The sequence below is a fragment of the Corythoichthys intestinalis genome, chromosome 9 (genome assembly GCF_030265065.1).
Source record: "Corythoichthys intestinalis isolate RoL2023-P3 chromosome 9, ASM3026506v1, whole genome shotgun sequence".
In the NCBI taxonomy this organism is placed as follows: domain Eukaryota; kingdom Metazoa; phylum Chordata; class Actinopteri; order Syngnathiformes; family Syngnathidae; genus Corythoichthys; species Corythoichthys intestinalis.
In genome coordinates, this window is record NC_080403.1 from 50253254 (window position 1) to 50272215 (window position 18962).

The 18962-nt window shown below is 39.2% G+C and overlaps 1 protein-coding gene across 3 annotated transcripts in view; it reads left to right on the top strand.

Moving 5' to 3' along the window:
• Nucleotides 1-1366: 1366 nt before the first annotated feature.
• The window catches only part of mtss1 (MTSS I-BAR domain containing 1), an 86108-nt gene continuing 68512 nt past the window's right edge, over nt 1367-18962 (top strand). For 2 of the 3 annotated variants that reach the window (XM_057845267.1, XM_057845268.1), the window contains exon 1: nt 1367-2065. In XM_057845267.1, the coding sequence (XP_057701250.1) occupies nt 1994-2065 (72 nt within the window). In that variant the 5' untranslated portion in view covers nt 1367-1993. The remainder of the gene's footprint in view (nt 2066-18962) is intronic. The other variant, XM_057845269.1, reaches the window with a different exon arrangement.

Here is an 18962-nt window from a genome sequence, read left to right on the forward strand (position 1 = left end):
TAATGTCCCGTCCCCAGCAAAAAGTGTACATACAGGTTATGCTGTAACATCCGTCCGTCCGTCCATCCATCCTACAAATATTGAGACCAAATCTATGCCCTTGGTTTGTAATATAAAACAGAAGAGGCGACTAAATTTGAGGTCAAAGGTCAGCAAAGGATTGCTAACTCAAATTTGCATGGTAGATCTGACGAGAAAAGGAAGGGCCATCCATCCATCCATCCATCCATCCATCCATCCATCCATCCATCCATCCATCCATCCATCCATCCATCCATCCATCCATCCATCCATCCATCCATCCATCCATCCATCCATCCATCCATCCATCCATCCATCCATCCATCCATCCATCCATCCATCCATCCATCCATCCATCCATCCATCCATCCATCCATCCATCCATCCATCCTCTCTCCAAATATTGAGACCAAATCTATGCCTTTGATTTGTAATATAAAACAAAAGAGGCGATTAAATTTGAGGTCAAAGGTCAGCAAAGCAATGCTAACTGAAATTTGCATGGTAGATCTGATGAGAGAAGAAAGGGTCAAAGGTCACCGAGGAAAGAAATATGCTTCTCTTTTTTTAAAATGTATTTATGACAGTTTTAAATGTAAAACCAGAAGTTTCTCCACGTACTCGTTCCATTTCGCCACCAGATGACGCTGCTGCTCCTAGCGGAAAAAACTAGCGCGATTCTTTTTCAAACTTTTTACTCTAAACAAATTAAAAGTCATTTGGTTATACATGAGTATCTAATTCTGTGAGCGTTTAAAGTGTACACAGTGAACAACAACACTCAAAAACATCCCATCATCGCTGTTTCCATGGAAACCAGACTGGGGTTTGGCAGCCCCCGGTGATTAAGCGCATAAACGCCGGTTGCCATAGCGACGACTGCCAGTGAGTCAGCGTGTTGCCAAGCGGTGACTCAGCAAAACACGTACTGTTCCTGAACATGCATTAACAAAAAAGCTTTTCTATTCTCTCCAAACAATACTGTTAGTTTACTTTTTAGTTAATGTTGACTTATTAAAATGACTGCTAGCTAACTCGACTGACTGCTTATGTAGACGTTGCTCCTCTGCAATTTAACTAACCTCCTTTTACCTCCAAACATTCAACGTCAAGGAATTAAACTTCAAAATAAAACATTTAGACTTCCTCTTTTTGACAGTTACAAACACTAATATGATGAACATATACAAAGATAAACTAACAATGCTAAAATCATAAGACACGTCATACTGAAACACGGGTTTCGTTGCTGTGTACGAATAGTAGTTCCTGTCCGTCTTTTGTTGTGACATTCAAAACCGGATGTGAAAGCTGTTGGCAGCGACTCACTTGAAAACCACACGTACACATGACACTCGTACAAATCAACGAACACACTACACACTCTCACTTGAAGCAAGGAGGACGGAGATCTCCCAATCCGTCGGAGACTGGAAGAAAAAACAACGGCGTTTAACACTCGTCATAAAGCAACGTGGATGTACCGCTGGGAAATTATGACGTGCTGTTGTTTTTAGAAAACTAATATTTCAAATTGAAGAAGGCCAGGTTTTGGAATTAGAAGAGCTATCCATGTTTCACTCCTAGTTACAGGTTACTAGCGAATTAGCCACCTAGCCTCCGTTAGCTCGCCTGAGCGTCCCAACTTTTTTTCCTGGTTCCCGGTTAACTCGCTAGTTTATTCCGGAAAAATGTGTTGTTTTTCGCGACGTTTAACCACATGGCCGGCGGCTAGCATCGGCTGATATTCTTTTCTCTGTCTGGATCCGTGTTTTTGTCCCGCTACACTTTTTTGGGCTGCTTAAAAAAAAAAAAAAAAAAAAAACAAGAAGTGGACTTTACTCTTGTGACGTTTAGCGCCCTCCAAAAGGCCGCCATTGATTTTTACCATTGGGAGGATTTCTTAATATTTTTTTTTTCTTGAAAAAGAAGATAAGTTGTTTTAGAGGATTTCTTTTGGCCTTTGCGGAAAATGGATGCGGGTATAGAGAAGGAATGCAGCGCCTTGGGAGGTCTCTTCCAGCTCATCATGAACGACATGAAGGTAATTTTGTTGAAGTTTTAAAAAAAAATATATATTTATAGCATCATCACAATATTACTGTCATTGTTCAAGCGGATTTTCAACTTCCTTCCACACACATTGTGAGGCCTCCTAGTGTTTATGTAGTCATAGTGGAAATAGCCCATGGGAAAACAATATTTCTCTTTATAACTACTTCTAGGTACGTTATCTTTCTCACCTATTAGCAATACCAAACGGCACAAACTCTTAAAAAGAATAAAGTGTACAAATCATATCTATTTTCCTGTTGATTTTAGGAGTATTTTTATCTTACAGGTGTGCCCATGAAACGATTTACCGTAATTTTCGCACTATAAGACGCACCTGACTATAAGCCACCACCCACCAAATTTGAAGCAAAAACGGCATTTGTTCATAGATAAGCCGCACTGGACTATAAGCTGCAGCTGTCCTCAATGTATTATGGGATATTTACACCAAAAGGTATAAACCGGTAACACTTTATTTGACAGCGGCATCATAACACCAAATGAACTACAATGAAGCTTTGAACCAATTGTCTGCAAAGCTTCATCGCTTCAAGAAGCTTCATTTGGCCTTTACTGTTCTCTTGGGGGAGACAGTCAACCTCTGCTGCCATCTGCTCTCAACACTGTTGTCGTCCAACATGCCTCCTAGCATGCATTGCAGCACTGCAGATGTAAATAACAAATCAAAATGCATGTTCTGTGCTAATTATTCAGTTACTGTTCAAGTTGTTTCTCATTGCTAGCTATGGTATTTGGTAACACTGTATTTAACAGTGGTGCCATAAAACTGTCATAAGACTAGGGCTGCAGCTATCGAATATTTTAGTAATCGAGTAATCGACTGAAACCCCTATCAATTAATCGAGTAATCGGATAAAACATTTTATTTATTTTTTTTAGGTAAAGAGCAATTATAAATATACATGAGAAAAAAAGACATTTAATCTAATATTGAACAATTTTCAGTCAATCAATGTCTTTATTTTCAATGTACATTGTTGAAAACGGCCAACAATTGCATCTAAGACCTTTAACTCATTGGCTGCCATTGATGTCCAATCCTTTTTGACCGGGAGGGGCGAATAAACATTCGTCAATAGCATTGAAACAAGAACAATCAAAGCTACTCATCCCAGTTTGACGGATTAATGTGCGATAAATCTGCTCACATATTAAATCCAAAGAATCTTAGTTTGGAGACATTGACTGTATTTTTTGGACTATAAGTCGCAGTTTTTTAATCATAGTTTGGCTGGGGGTGCAATTTATAATGTGGCGCGACGTATGTGTGAAATTATTAACACATTACTATATTATTTCACATGTTATTTTGGTGTTTTGGAGTGACACTGATGGTTTGGTAAACTTGTTAGCATGTTTTTTTATGCTATAGTTATCTGAATAACTCTTAATAGCTGCTACGTTAACATACCGGCCACGTTTACCTTTCGTTGTTCATGCATGATGTAACATTATCATACTGTACACTTATTCAACATTATCTTCTCTATTGTATTTTTATTTTAAATTGCCTTTCAAGATGACATATTTGTTCTATGCATTGGATTTTATCGAGCCAATTTCCCCCAAAAATGCGACTTAAACTCCGGTGCGACTGATATGTTTTTATTTTTCCTCGTCATTGCGCATTTTTGGGCTGGTGCGACTTATAGTCCGAAAATATGGTAATAGCACAGCAATTATGCTTATTGACTAAGCTGTGACCAGCCTTTGTACATAGGAAGAAGGCTTCTACATTCACTTTGCAGGCAACACACAATAATGGCCCAAAACCGATGTCGATATTATCCGATATCATTTTAAAATTGGACAACTCATGTGAAAACTTTTTGCTAGCAGGTTTTTTTTTTTTTTATGTTTTGTCTGACTGGCTAGCCAAGCTTAACCCTGTATAGCAGTGCTGTCAAATGTACGCCCCTCGGGACGGAAGTGGCTAGCCAGGGGGTCCATTCCTTCACGTGGGGTTGGTCTGCCTGACAGGTAGCTCAGAATAGAAAAGAAAGCATTTTTTTATCATTGTCCAGAGTACAACGAGATTTAAAACTAAAGCAAAAGTACAATGAGGTCAATACAAAAACACAGGTTACAGTGTATACAGATTGGGAATAAAATGAATAAGGCTACGTTCATACTACAGGTCTTGATGCACGAATCCGATTTTTTCGTGTTTTTCCGACTCGAGTGAGGCATTAACTTGACGGTCTGAACGTGACAAGTCGCATAGAACTGGACCATTTCAAATCCGATCTGGGTCACTTTCGTATGTGGTTCAAATCCGATCTGGGCCACATTTTTCCAAACTGTCGCGGCGGTCTGTACTATCCAGGCTCTCAAATTGGAATTCATGACAGCGATTACGTCATCAAAAAGCGAAAGAGATGCTACGGTAGCGGTGCAGCTCTGCGTCATTAGCGCCTAGCTTGCCTTGAACACGGCTTTTTAGGAAGGGTCGGACTTGACAACAGTCATTAAAAAAAAAAAAAAAAAAATGGGTTGAGGGTAAGCCTGAGAATGATCGGTTTTCTGTCTGCTCCATATAAGCAATATTTCAACATTGCTTACACGGCCGAGAGTCGGGGAAAATTGCCCGTATGTGCGTGTGACATGCACGGACACTGCGTGCATGCTATCGTTCCATATACTTTGAATATAAGCCTAAATTTGGATGATTTATGTCTGTTATTTGTGTCCTCTTTTTAAAAAGCAAAATATGACATCCCTGGAATGACGGATGACAGCCAGCATGTGTGGTCATTTGTTTTGATGCTTCTGCGCATGCGGGTCGTCTTGCTCGGCGCGTGTCGGACTGCGAATTAGTTCGCATGCGTAATACTTGAATGGTCTCAATGGACAAAGGCAGTTTGAACGGGCACACCAAAAAAAACCCAGATTTGACAAAAAATCGGATTTGTGCATTAAAACCTGTAGTATGAACGTAGCCTAAGTGACTAGCAGCAAGTAGTGATGTAGTGGTAATATAACAGAGCGCAACAGTTCGTAAATGACGATTTACAGTAACCACACAAAGTAGGCAGATGGCTAACCTGATATGATAGTGCAAACGACAGTTTGTGCATAATGTTTGTGTAACAGTGCAAATATTGCATGTGCATTACCCAGATTATGCAGTCCTCAGATTGAGACACATGTCTGAGAACATATTACTCAGTGAAATGCATATGACAAAGTTGTGGCATTATTAGCAGTGCATTGATAGTGACATTTCAGTGCAAAATTGAGTTTAGTATAATGAGAGCTCTTGGAAAGACACTCTCTGTTGTGGCTGCTATCACATCACATGATTTTTTTTAAAAATCAGCTCCATAAAACCGTTAGATTTGTGATTTGTGAGCTCGAACGCGTGCATTACTGCTTTTGGTTTACTTTCGTGTCCGCAGCTTTGTTCATTCATTCGCACATTCCCAGTCTAAATGGATTGGACGTTACGCACCGTCAACGGCAGCCAATTAGTTAACAAAGATCTGACCCAAAAAAAGCCTAAAAACCAACAAGAAGTGACATCGTGAAATGCCCTAAAATCAACAGGAAACAACCCGTAAATGCCTGAAAAATCAACAGGATATGATAAAAAATCTACAGGAAGGTACTTATAAGTAACTTAAAATTACTTGGATCTGATGTAAAATGAACTTATTGCCTGCCATTGACAATGATAGACGTCCAATTCACTTATACTGAAAGGACTGGCTGAGAATGATCATCTTCCAGTGCCAATGACCATGCAAATTTCCTTCAAAAAATGTACGTTTTATAAGAAATGATTACATTTCCGAGGGATCGGTACTCCTTAACGGCATATTCTAAAGATCAGGTGACTTGAAATGGGGTGCAAAAATACTGGTATGTGATCAGGACAAATCTTTATTTTTTTGGGCCGGTAAAATGTGTGAACACTAAGTGAATAGATAGAAAAAGAGGAAGGAAGTGAAAGCTGGAATGTGTTGTACATTCATGAGTTTTCGTTTCCTTAAATCGATAGCCTAATTGTGTTATTGCCTAAGTCATATGTAAGAGTTTTCGCAAATCAAGAAAACCATGATTTCGTTTTTGCGGATTACCGCAACTTGAATGAATGAGAATGTAGGAAAACATTTTTTTTTCCCCCATGAAAATTCTGTTTTTTTTGCATTGGATATTAGTCATTGATTTATTTTAAAGAAGTAGTACAAGAAAATACTGGTTTTCTTAAAGTGCAACTTTCATCTTTTATACAGTGGTAGCAATACATAGTAATTGAATTTGTTCCAGGACCTGGTTTGTAAGTTGAAATGTTCGTATATCGACTGGGATTTTTCCATAAGAATATAATTCAATTAATTCGTTCCACAGCCCAAAAAGCTATGCTAAATCCTTCATATATACTGCAAGTACAATTACAAATAGCAACACAAATCGGAATATTATTAACTCATTCACTCCCAGCCATTTTCACCAGAGCGAGGCCCTTCGGTCCCGGCCGTTTTTCTGGATTTTGACTGATTTTGCAAGGCCCACAGAAAATTCTGTTCTATTGCTATATAAACATGGAACCCACCAAAAGAAAGATTAGACTCACAGAAAAAAAGTTCATATCTTTTTCCATTCTTTAGAAATCAGCATTAGAAAATAGCTTAGTTTGAGCAATTTTCTAATATCTGATGAAAAAACTGAGAAAATGAGCTTTTTGTAAACGCATGCATTTCAAACATACCGTAATTTCCCGAATATAACACGCACTTTTTTTCCCCAAAATCAACTTGTAAAATCATGGTGCGCATTATAAACGGGTACATGGATGGAGACAGAAATATATATATATATATATATGTATATTACATATATATATATATATATATATATATATATATATATATATATATATATATATATATATATAAACCGATTTTTTTTTATTGACACGGCCAAGTTATGTTGATGAAACGTATGCGGCGACCCGTTGCCGACCATTACGGTACGTGACGTCACCATTTTGTTTTGGTAATACTTCACTAATCGGCTGAATGATTTCTTCTGTGTTAAATTCTGCTTTTTTCACTCTTCATAAAGCGCAGAATTTAGTTTCTTGAACTCATTTGAGTCGACGTTCATTGCAGCTCCGCAACTCGGACCACAACAAACGTAAGCACACACACTTCCTGTGTCCGTCAACTATATCGGTCCCTCGGGAAACTCAAACCCAAATAACAATAGTTCCTATTGTTACTGTCGTGTTGACAGCGATGAGCTCTCACGGATTTCCGACTTTCCGTTATACAGCAGCCTTTAAAAGAAAAGTCACATCTGTTTTGTTTTCTCCTAGATTCTGGTAAGTTGGAAAAGTTGTCAAATCATATTATTACCGTAAATATTGTCAGTTTATGGTAATGTTTTGAACTACCAATGTGCTATGCTTGTGCTGTGTTTCACCAGTCAGTAAAATGACATTTCTGTATCTGTACACGAGCTCTGCTTTCTTGTATCCTTCTATTTATTGGTGCTAAAATTAGGGTGCGCGTTATAAACGGGTACAATAACTTTCCCTAGATTTTACAAGTAAATTTGGGGTGCGCATTATACATGGGTGTGCCTTATATTCGGGAAATTACGGTAACTTTGACTTTAACACAGCTATTTTTTGCATTAGTTACATCCCAAACATCTGAATAATGTTTTCCTTTTACAAAATACCATGAACAACCAGACAAATAGAGCTTTTGATAGCAAAGTAACAATTTGTTTACACATGACTACTGAGAGATGACGCCCGTTGTCGCCGAGATGACGCCTTTGTCGCCGCGTCTGCCTTGTAAACTTTTCCCTCATCGTTGTCTGTCTCACAAAGATGGATTATTTTTTAATCTCTGCGGGGTCTGCTTGGTGAGCCCGCTGCACGGTGGTCTCAGTCGTTTTGCTCCGTCGTCCAGCGCCTGGCATTCCAGGCGTCCACTCGGTTGTTTTGTTCGGTCGTCCGCCACCTGGCATACTGCCGCCAGCGCTCCGACCGTGCTGCCCGGCCTTTCATTGCTGTTGAATCGGGTTGCGGGTCTTTAAAAAATGCGCTACTGCCCTCCAGTGGCCAGTTTCATTGCTTTAAAATGGGTTTGGAGCCTTGTTTTTTGTTTGTCAGATAGATCGCAAGCTATAGATTCTTCTTGTAAAAAAAAAAAAAAAAAAAAATTGCAAAAGACGTATAAATACGTTTTTGGGACAAAGAAGCATTTAAAAATAGAATGTAGTTATACGTTTCTGGGAGCAAATGAGTTAATAAATCAGAAATAAAAAAATGTTTTTTTAGTCACTTTGAAGTTGTGTTGACATAATTCACCCGTGGAACTATAGTTATGGTTATGATGTTCCAGGAGGGAACTTTTTTGCTTAAGGAAAAAAGTCAGAGGTTGTTACTTTTTCCCTGTGTCCATGCAACATTGCTGCTGGAATATCAATAACGCATCGCAGTTCGGCTGTTTATTTTGACACACCACTCCAGACTCCCATCCTTGCTCCCCCCCTACAACCTTAACTTATACAGACTGCGGAATAGAGGTCGGAGGAGATGGTGGGTGGAAGTAGAGCTGGGCGGTATGGTCATAGAGCAGGGGTCTCCAAACCAGTCCTCAAGGGCCGCTGCGGGTCCTGGTTTTTGTTCCTACCAATCGAGCTGACAGTTTAACCCAGGGGTTTTCAACCCAGTCCTCAAGGCACACTGTGGGTCCTGGTTTTTGTTCCAGCCGATCCAGCAGAGACAGTTGAACCAATGAGGCTTCTGCTAAAACAAGCCACACCTGACTGCAATCAACTGATTGCACTTGTAAAACACCAGATTGGGGAAAAAGTGTTGTCATCTTGTTTGGTAAGAATGAAATCCTGCACCCACAGTGTGCCTTAGTGGAATAGGTTGGGGACCCCTGGTTTAACCTATGAGGTTTCTGCTAAAACAAGCAGCACCTGGCTGGAATCAACTGATTAAACTTGTAAAACACCAGATTGGTGCAAAGATGTCCTGTTGTTTTGATGGAACAAAATCCTGCACCCAATGCGGCCCTATGTGGGATAGTTTGGAGACCACTGCCTTAGAGCAACAGTAGGTAATTTTTCAGTTTTGGTCGATTTTGTGGTCAGAAGCAATAGTGTTTTGCCTTCAGGAAGACTGCTTTTCCTATGAGGACCAATGCACAGTGCCGTCAAATCATGATCTCAGATGGATTAAATGACATTTGTGTTTCCAGCAGCTGCGTGAAGGGTGAATAGTATTATGGTAATGAATCCAGTTGTGGCTAAATAAAAGAATGAGTCAATGTTGATGATAGAAAATGGTTGATTTTGTACCGTATTCCAAAATGGTGCTATGATTTTTAGAGAGAATATTGGTCTCCTTGCATACTTTGACCATTTTCCATTCTGCTTGAGGACCGTTGAGATCGTAAACATATTCCGGCCTGTATTTCGAGCAAGTTCATTGACACGCACAACACCACGCTCATATTTTGCAATCATTTCCTTCTTAATTTCATTGACAAGCCTCCCATTTTTACTTTTTCACCATCTGCACTAACCTTCATGGGACCCATGTTGATTTCTCGAACAAGAAAATCCGCCATGCTGCCTGTCGTCCTGCGAGAAAACAATGAAATTGAGATGCTGTCATAAATCGTTGTATTTCGAGCATGTTGACATATATTGAGACGAGGGATGTCCCTATTCGAAATTGAGCCGATTGCGAAATGTTTTTAGAGGATCAGAATCGGGTAAGAAAGATCGGGTTTTAAATTAAAAAAATATATTTGTTTTTCTGCTTCATGCTCATTTAGCGCACAGCCTCTCACCCTTTCTCCTGCTAAGCAGTGTGGCCAAACTGTACAACTTAGGTTTGTTACTTAAGTTAACGATGATTGACAGGTTTGTAGCTTTCATCTTGCCAAAGAAGCTTGGTAGCGCTATGCTCAAAGGCACAAATCTGTCAATCATCGTTAAACTTGCATAGGTGTGCTGTGGCAACTCATTGTGTAAGTGAGAGGCTGTTCTCTGCAACATGAGTGGACTCACTCAATGAAGCATTCAATAAAGACAAGCATTTTTCTACGTTATTCTTTGTTAAAAATAATTCACATTATGAAGGTGGCACGGTGGGACAGATATGTTTGGAACTTTTCAAATTAAACATTTTTTTCGGTATCGGACCGGGACTCAAAATCGTGTGACTCGGGTGCAAAAATATGCGATCGGGACATGCCTCGTCGAGACAAATGACAAGTCAAATTTTTTGTCGGATGACAAAAGAATTGCATGTCGATGCATTCCTAGATCGAGCTACCACTGTATCTCATGTCCCTGTACATCATTTAAAACAATATCCCCCAGTTAAAATTGATTTGAGTTCAAGAGCAGTCAATCAGTTAATACTTAAAAATAAAAAATACATTTTAAAAACCCGATCTTTTTTACCCGATTATGCAAGACGTCCAATCCGGACTTCCAATCCATTCATTCATTCGCCCCCTCTTCAATAGCAGCTAATAAATTAACATTTAGCATGCAAGTGTTAGTTCCCCTCTTTATTTTTGTTCAACATTAAACATTCCTTAGAGTTTTCTGTCCATTGTTTTGTCTCCTTAAAAAAATTTAGGGCGGGCGGGATCTGAATTGAACATAAATTTTTGGTGAAAAAAATCAGATTTCACTTTAAGCCAGTATCACCCAGCTCCAAATTTAGGTTTTTTTCCTCTGATAATGGTGGAAGTCCCAATTTCTTTTTATATTCCATATTCACACCCAAAGACTACTGTTGTCACGATCTTACAATTTCCCACTGAATATTAATACTCCATACTGTTGATGACGATATACATGGCTCTTAAAACTCAATTAAAACTCTTCAAACGAGGTATCACAAGTAGTCATCCAATCAATTTGAACTGGCAGGGTGACAGCCAACACCCACCCACTTCAATTGGACATCCACCACTGTCAATGGCAGCCAACTAGTAAGAAACACAATTTTGACACATGCTTGCAAGCTTTCGATCGGCCTTGAATTTGGCCTGTTAAACCAAAGTGGCGCCTAACGGCTCAGGCTAGCTAAGGTCTGAAACGTAAGACGTGAGTTATTGCACGCTCTCGATTGTGACACCATAATGACACGGATAAAATTTCCTTCTTGAGAAATCTGACGACGTTTGCGTAACGCCGGCTCCTGGGGGGATCCACGACGTTGCTGATGACATCCAGGAAGTGAGAAGCTTCGTGTTTCGTTCAGCTGTAAAACAATTTGTTACTTGCCTGATAGAACTTGTCGAGCTTGACGTGACTCATGTGTACTGGAACATAACTAGGGAAAGAGGTGTGAATGTTTGTTTGTTTGGGTGTGCGTTCACTTTTTGGCTGTCCTTTGGCCGTCATGGCAGCGTCCCAACCAGGGCACTCACTACCCTCCCGCCTTCTGCCTTTTTGGCATGCCAGGGAGTAGTGACTAATTAATCCGCGTTTCTGTCGGGGTAAATCTCTCCTCAGGGGCGACGTAACCCGATGGCTCCTGATCAGAAAGTTACCAACTCTCAACCTTTAACACTCAAAGAGTCATTTCGACACAGTTTCAACAGAATAGACAACACTGGGGGCCGCATGCACCACCCTTTTAATTTTGGTCTGAGTCATTTGGGCGAAAATACTCATTAGTAGGGCTGAGAGGATCCGCTTTTGTCTCGATCTGATCCGTATCCCGATACCTGTGTGGCGATCAGATATGTATTGTGATACTTCAACTATGGCATATTATGACATATTACCTTTTGAAATTTAGTCATTGTAGTCATTGCTGGATAAAACGGCAAGTAGCACTGGTCCCTAATGTGCTCCAATACAGCAAGTATCATACATTTATTTTGAACACTGCAAAAACATTTTGAACACTGCAAAAACTCAAAATCCTACCAGGACTTACAGTTTAGACTAACTTAAAACTTAACTAAACCTTAAAAATAGCTTGACACAAATGGAAGTTCAATTGAAACACGTGGGTAAAACACCTAACTTTTAGGTGATGTGTGTTATCAAGCGTAATGACATTTTAACGTAAGATATATATATATATATACAGTGGTACCTCTACATACGAATTTAATTCGTTCCAGGACCTTGTTTGTAAGTCGAAATGGTCGTATGTCGAGCAGGATTTTCCCATAGGAATACATTATAATTCCATTAATTCGTTCCAAAGCCTAAAAACATACACAAAATTCTTAATAAATACTGCTGGCACTGTTACAAATGGCAATTAAACATAGAAAAACAAATAAGTTATAAATAAATAATTCAGAATAATATAAGAAGAAGAAGAAGAATTAATAATTATTCCTGAAAATAATGTAACGAATCGGATTCTAATATGGCGGACACTTTTTACTGTCCCTGAACGCACCGCGAAGGTGACGTCTCCAGTGAGATAGGTCGGTGCGGTAGAGATAATACTTTCGTTTTCCTGAGAGCAGTCAACTGCTTAAGACAATGAGCGTTTTGTGTTGGATAAGTTCTTAAATAAATGATAAAAACGTGACAAAGCTGGCGATTTCCTTGGCAATGTTACCACAATAATAATTGTCACCTTAACTTATAAATAGTGGCGAACGGTGGTCATAAGAGGATCATGGAGCTGTATTGTTGAGCCAGTTCAGGGACGCGCACCCCAAGCTCATATTTTTCTATAACTTGCATCTTCATTTCAAAGGTAAGCATCACTTTTTTCCTTGTTTCTCCAACTGTATCAACTTTTTTTGAAAACTGTGTTGATTTCTCACATAAGAAAATCCACCGTGGGTTCGTTTGCAGTGCTGTCATGTCGTCGTATTTCGAGCAACTCGTCGGATGTAGAAACAAATGGCGGCTCAAATTTTACGTCGGATGTCGAAAAGATCGTGTGTCGAAGTGATCGTATGTAGAGGTACCACTGTATATATATATATATTATAAGATCTAGAAGTTTTTTTGAGTGAAAGCAGTGAATGTCTTTTTTTTTTATTCTAGTCACATCTGAGATGCAATTGTTAGCTGTTTTCAACAATGTACATCGAAAACGAAGACATTGACTGAAAATGGTTCAATATTAGATGAAATATCTTGTTTTCTCATGTATAGTTATAATTGCCATTTACCTAAAAAAAATGTTTTATCCGATCACCCGATTAATCGATAGAATTTTCAGTCGATTACTCGATTACTAAAATATTCAATAGCTGCAGCCCTAAAATAAAGGTTTCCAACAATTTTGAATGAACATTGACAGAAGAGCACATATTGTAGCGTCTACATGGACAACGCCAACTTTGTGATGATAATACACACTCAACGGGAAAACGGTACATTCATTTACATTTCAATTAATTAAACCCATGTGGTTGCCACAAACTATGTAAAAAAAGTAAGCTTGAGAGTTTAAGACGATGCTCGCCACGCTAAATGCTAATACGAATGCAATGCTAATGCTACAAGTTGCATTTTAGTGTGTGTTGCTCATTCAGCCTTTAAAGGCTAATGCAACATTACATATTCTCTCTTGCCAAGATAAGAAAACAAAACTTACCGTGTGTTTCAAAACAAGAAAGCCTGGAGCGCAGCCTTGCTTGAAGCACATCCTAAACACCGCTAAGGGGTGGCGCAGCATATCTCAAATGAGTGGCACGACCCAAACACTGCTACGATGCAGGCTAACGTACTACACGTACAAAACGGAATTGTCTCACATTGTGAACATTTGACAGACACTATGTTGCATTTTCATCTCATTGGACGAAACCTGTATATATTTTACTCTCCCAGAGACGTCTTTACCTCATTGTCAAATCATTGTCATGAAAAAAAATTGTTCTTCGACGAAATATTTTCATTATTGTCATCTTTGACGAAAACAACAATGACATGCACATATTGACGTTTGAATTTGTCTGCTTGTCTGTATATACATACAGTATATACAGTGGGGCAAATAAGTATTTAGTCAACCACTAATTGTGCAAGTTCTCCCACTTGAAAATATTACAGAGGCCTGTAATCGTCAACATGGGTAAACCTCAACCATGAGAGACAGAATGTGGGAAAAAAACAACAACAAAAAATCACATTGTTTGATTTTTAAATAATTTATTTGCAAATTATGGTGGAAAATAAGTATTTGGTCAATACCAAAAGTTCATCTCAGTACTTTATGTACCCTTTGTTGGCAATAATGGAGGCCAAACGTTTTGTGTAACTCTTCATAAGCTTTTCACACACTGTTGCTTGTATTTTGGCCCATTCCTCCATGCAGATCTCCTCTAGAGCAGTGATGTTTTGGGGCTGTCGTTGGGCAGCACGGACTTTTAACTCCCTCCACAGATTTTCTATGGGGTTGAGATCTGGAGACTGGCTACGCCACTCCAGGACTTTGAAATGCTTCTTACGAAGCCACTCCTTTGTTGCCCTGGCTGTGTGTTTGGGATCGTTGTCAAGCTGAAAGACCCAGCCACGTCTCATCTTCAATCCCCTTGCTGATGGAAGGAGATTTTCACTCAAAATCTCTCGATACATGGCCCCATTCATTCTTTCCTTTACACAGATCAGTCGTCCTGGTCCCTTTACGGAAAAACAGCCCCAAAGCATGGTTTCCACCCCCATGCTTCACAGTGGGTATGATGTTCTTCAGATGCAATTCAGTATTCTTTACCCTCCAAACACGAGAACCTTTGTTTCTACCAAAAAGTTCTATTTTGGTTTTATCTGACCATAATACTTCTCCCGATCCTCTTCTGGATCATCCAAATGCTCTCTAGCGAACAGCAGATAGGCCTAGACGTATACTGGCTTCAGCAGGGGGACATGTCTGGCAGTGCAGGATTTGAGTCCCTGGCGGCGCATTGTGTTACTGATAGTAGCCTTTGTTACTGTGGTCCCAGATCTCTGTAGGTCATTTACTAGGTACCCCCATGTGGTTCTGGGATTTTTGCTCACCGTTCTTGTTATCATTTTGACGCCACGGGGTGAGATCTTGCATGGAGCCCCAGATCGAGGGAGATTATTAGTGGTCTTGTATGTCTTCTATTTTCTAATAATTGCTCCCACAGTTGATTTCTTTACACCAAGCGTTTTACCTATTGCAGATTCAGTCTTCCCAGCCTGGTGCAGGTCTACAATTTTGTCTCTGGTGTCCTTCGACAGCTCTTTGGTCTTGGCCATAGTGGAGTTTGGCGTGTGACTGACTGAGGTTGTGGACAGGTGTCTTTTATACCGATAATGAGTTAAAAGAGGTGCCACTGATACAGGTAACGAGTGGAGCCTAATTAGACCTCCTTAGAAGAAGTTAGACCTCTTTGACAGCCAGAAATCTTGCTTGTTTGTAGGTGACCAAACACTTATTTTCCACTGTAATTTGGAAATCTTTTAAAAATTTGTGATTTTCTGTTTTTTTTTTCCACATTCTGTCTCTCATGGTTGAGGTTTCCCCATGTTGACAATTACAGGTCTCTCTAATCTTTTCAAGTAGGAGAACTTTCATAATTGGTGGTTGACTAAATACTTACTTGACCCACTTTATATTCTGTGATACATAATTTGACTTGTTTAGTTAAGTAATTTAGTGCTCCCTTTGACACACTTTTATACACAGAACACTGACTCACAAACTCACCAACTTTGTAAAGTCACAGTTGTCATTAGGAAGATCCTTCCTAGTTGTCATTAGGAAGGTGTACCCACAAATCTTTGCACCTGTGAATGGCACATCAGGTGTGTCAAACACAAATCCGGTTTCCACTTTGTGTGGCCATTGTTGCCCACATTCCCTTCCTGTCATTGCAGAGCTTCACGAGGATTTAATTAGTGCTTTTCTGCTTGTTAGCTATTTACATGAAAGGAAAATTGTGCACCCGACTACAGCAGACCTCTGGCAACTGAAATTGAAACCTTGTGTTGATCGTGTGTTTGTTTACTGGTGTGGCCAAAGTTGTACAATTGACCACATTAAGAACTTTAAAATTTTTATTTTGGATTTGGCCGCAACCCCTACCCCAATAAAAGTCGTCTGTAAAGCTTGCTTGACTTTAATAATAAAAAATTAGCTGCCATTGATAACAATGGACTTCCAATTCATTTTGACTGGTAGCGATCATTTGCCTTTGTTCCCTAAAACATGTTTCCTTAATGCTAATACACAATGAAAGACTACATTGACAAGCTAATGAAAAGTAGCATTGCGTGGTGGTACTTAACCCTCAAAACAATTAATATTCGCACACGATGCCTCGGAAACATTCATAGATGAGAAATATAATAACACAGGTACAGATGTCCCGATCCGATCACGTAATCCGAAATCGGGCCGATCGCGCCATTTTCCAGAGGATCGGAATCTGCTGAAAAGGATCTGGTTTTAATTAAAGAAATATCTTTGTTTCCCTGTCTTGCTCATTAGTGCACTGCAGTTTGCTTGTTGAAGTTAATGATGAGGGACAGCAGTTGAAGCTTTGATGTTGCCAGAGAAGCCTGGGAGCGCTACCTTGAAAGACACCGCATGTGTCAATCATTGTTGAGCTTGTTAAACATTAGCGGTAGTGTGCTGTGGCAACTCATTGTGTATGTGTAAGTGTTCTCAGTAGAGGTGGGAATGTTTGGACACCTAACAATTCGATTATGATTCAGAGGCTACGATTCGGTTATAAATCGATTATTGATGCAATGTTTCGTACATTAATTACAAAAATTGTACAAAAATCCTCTCAGGCTTAAATAACGACTATTTCAGTATCAAGTTAACAGTTCAAAACGGTAAATAAAATACTCAAGTCCCCATTCTGTATCAGCAGCTTTGAACTAAATTCAATTTAATGTCGTGAATCAACCGTTAAAGTTGTTAAAATTACTCCCGTTATTCCGTAGCTTCCTTTAAAGTTTTAAAACTCTTAAAGATAGATTCAAGTCAAGATTTTGCCGATTTAGGAGTATTTTAGATAATGTTAATTAGGTTCGCTTTAAGATGGTGGCTGTTTACTAATGCCGGCAAGTCTGTCATTTTGCATCTAGTTTTCTCTACATGTGTTGCTAACGCTGCCGAGTCTGTCATTTCGCATCTAGTTCTTTATACATGTGATATTTACTGTAGCATTATGTGGACGTAGTTTGTAGTGACTGTCTGCAGCAGTCAGGTATTGTTTATTTATTTATTTATTTATTTTTTTTTATATATATATCGTGGCATGAGTTGAGTCAGAGCCATGAGTGGAGCATTGTCATTACCCGGGTAATGACAAGCATGATATTTACGCTCAGTCCATTCCTCATTGCGTCCCGAAGACCGTGCTGACTGTGTTTTAGTTCCGCTTTACTTGACAAATTTCAATTATCGGAATTTGGATGTTTGTGGATCGTTCTCGAATCTTCCACGGCTGAATCGCGAATAATCTAAGAATTAGGAATTTCGCACACCTCTAGTTCTTGGCAGCGTGAGCGGATTTGAGTGAAATCTCAATTAAGCTTTTAATAAAGGAAAGTATTTTTATACGTTATTGTTTTAAAAATAATTCGGTGGAACAGTAACATGTTTAAAACTTACCGAAAAAAGTTTTTTTTTTTTTTTTTTTTATCTGCTCGGGACTCAGTATCGGTAGAATCTCAAAATCAGGTGACTTTGACTTGGAGCATAAATGTGCGATTTGGACGTCCCTACTTCCAGGCACATGTTCAGCAGAGATTTATTATTCTACTACTACTCTGTTGCTGTCAATGCTTCTATTGATCGCTTATATATATATATAAGATTATGGAGCACTGCCACACCAATATAAAAGCCGCCACGCCTTGCAAATTAGATGTTTTTTTATTTTATTTTATTTTTTTAAGCCCGTTTCAAACTAGCGGGAACATAGTGTGAAGGGTTCAGCAGCAACCTATTCATTGTGTATTGTAATATCCGTAACTAAGCGCGGCCCCTTTAAGAGCATTACAGTCAATGTTCCTTCTAAACTGCGCGCGTGCGCAGTCGCGCACTGCTGGCAACTACTCTGCGCACAAGAAATTCTATGCCATGCACAAAAAAAAAAAATCAACAGAAACGTATTAATTGCGTTGTAACTCGGTGAGTGACAGGTGTCCAGCAAATGATATGATAAGGTTCACTTCCGATACACAGCCAATCATAGCATTGACATTGCTTGTGTATTGCCCAGCCTACATGCGCGGTGTAAATTAGCAAGCTATCTACAGTAGGGCTGCAGCTATCGATTATTTTAGTGGTCGATTAATCGATGTACTAGTTAGTTCGAATAATCGAGTAATTGGATAAGGAACATGAAAAATGAAAATACCTGAGCTGAGCCACAAACGGTGAAAAGAAAAATTGGCTAACTTACATAGCAAAATTCCGCTAGCTTTAATGCTATAAAATGCTAACGTTTTTTTTTTTTTTTTTTATTACAATGCTCCGAACAAATGGTTCAGACACATATTTCCACAAAAAAAAAACAACTGCTAAATATACTTATAAACTAAATTACGAATGCATTAAGAAACAACAGCTCAAACAAAAACTTAGCTTACGTTGTTCTGAACAGGGAGCAGTTGGATTGAGCCATGTGAAATGAGGCAGACCAGAGTGTAGTGTATCCACCTGAATCAATAAAATCAAATGCAAACACTTTCAAAATAAACCATAACAACGCCACTATAATTAAACGAATACTAGAAGCAACAAAATTTAATTCGAATATTTTTTTCTAATCGAATCCTCGAGTTAATCGATTAATTGTTGCAGCACTAATCTACAGTGCGTGAGTGCGCTAGAGTTGAGAGACGCAAAGGCCAACCCCTTATCATGGCAAAATGAACAGGCAGCGACACATCCACTCACC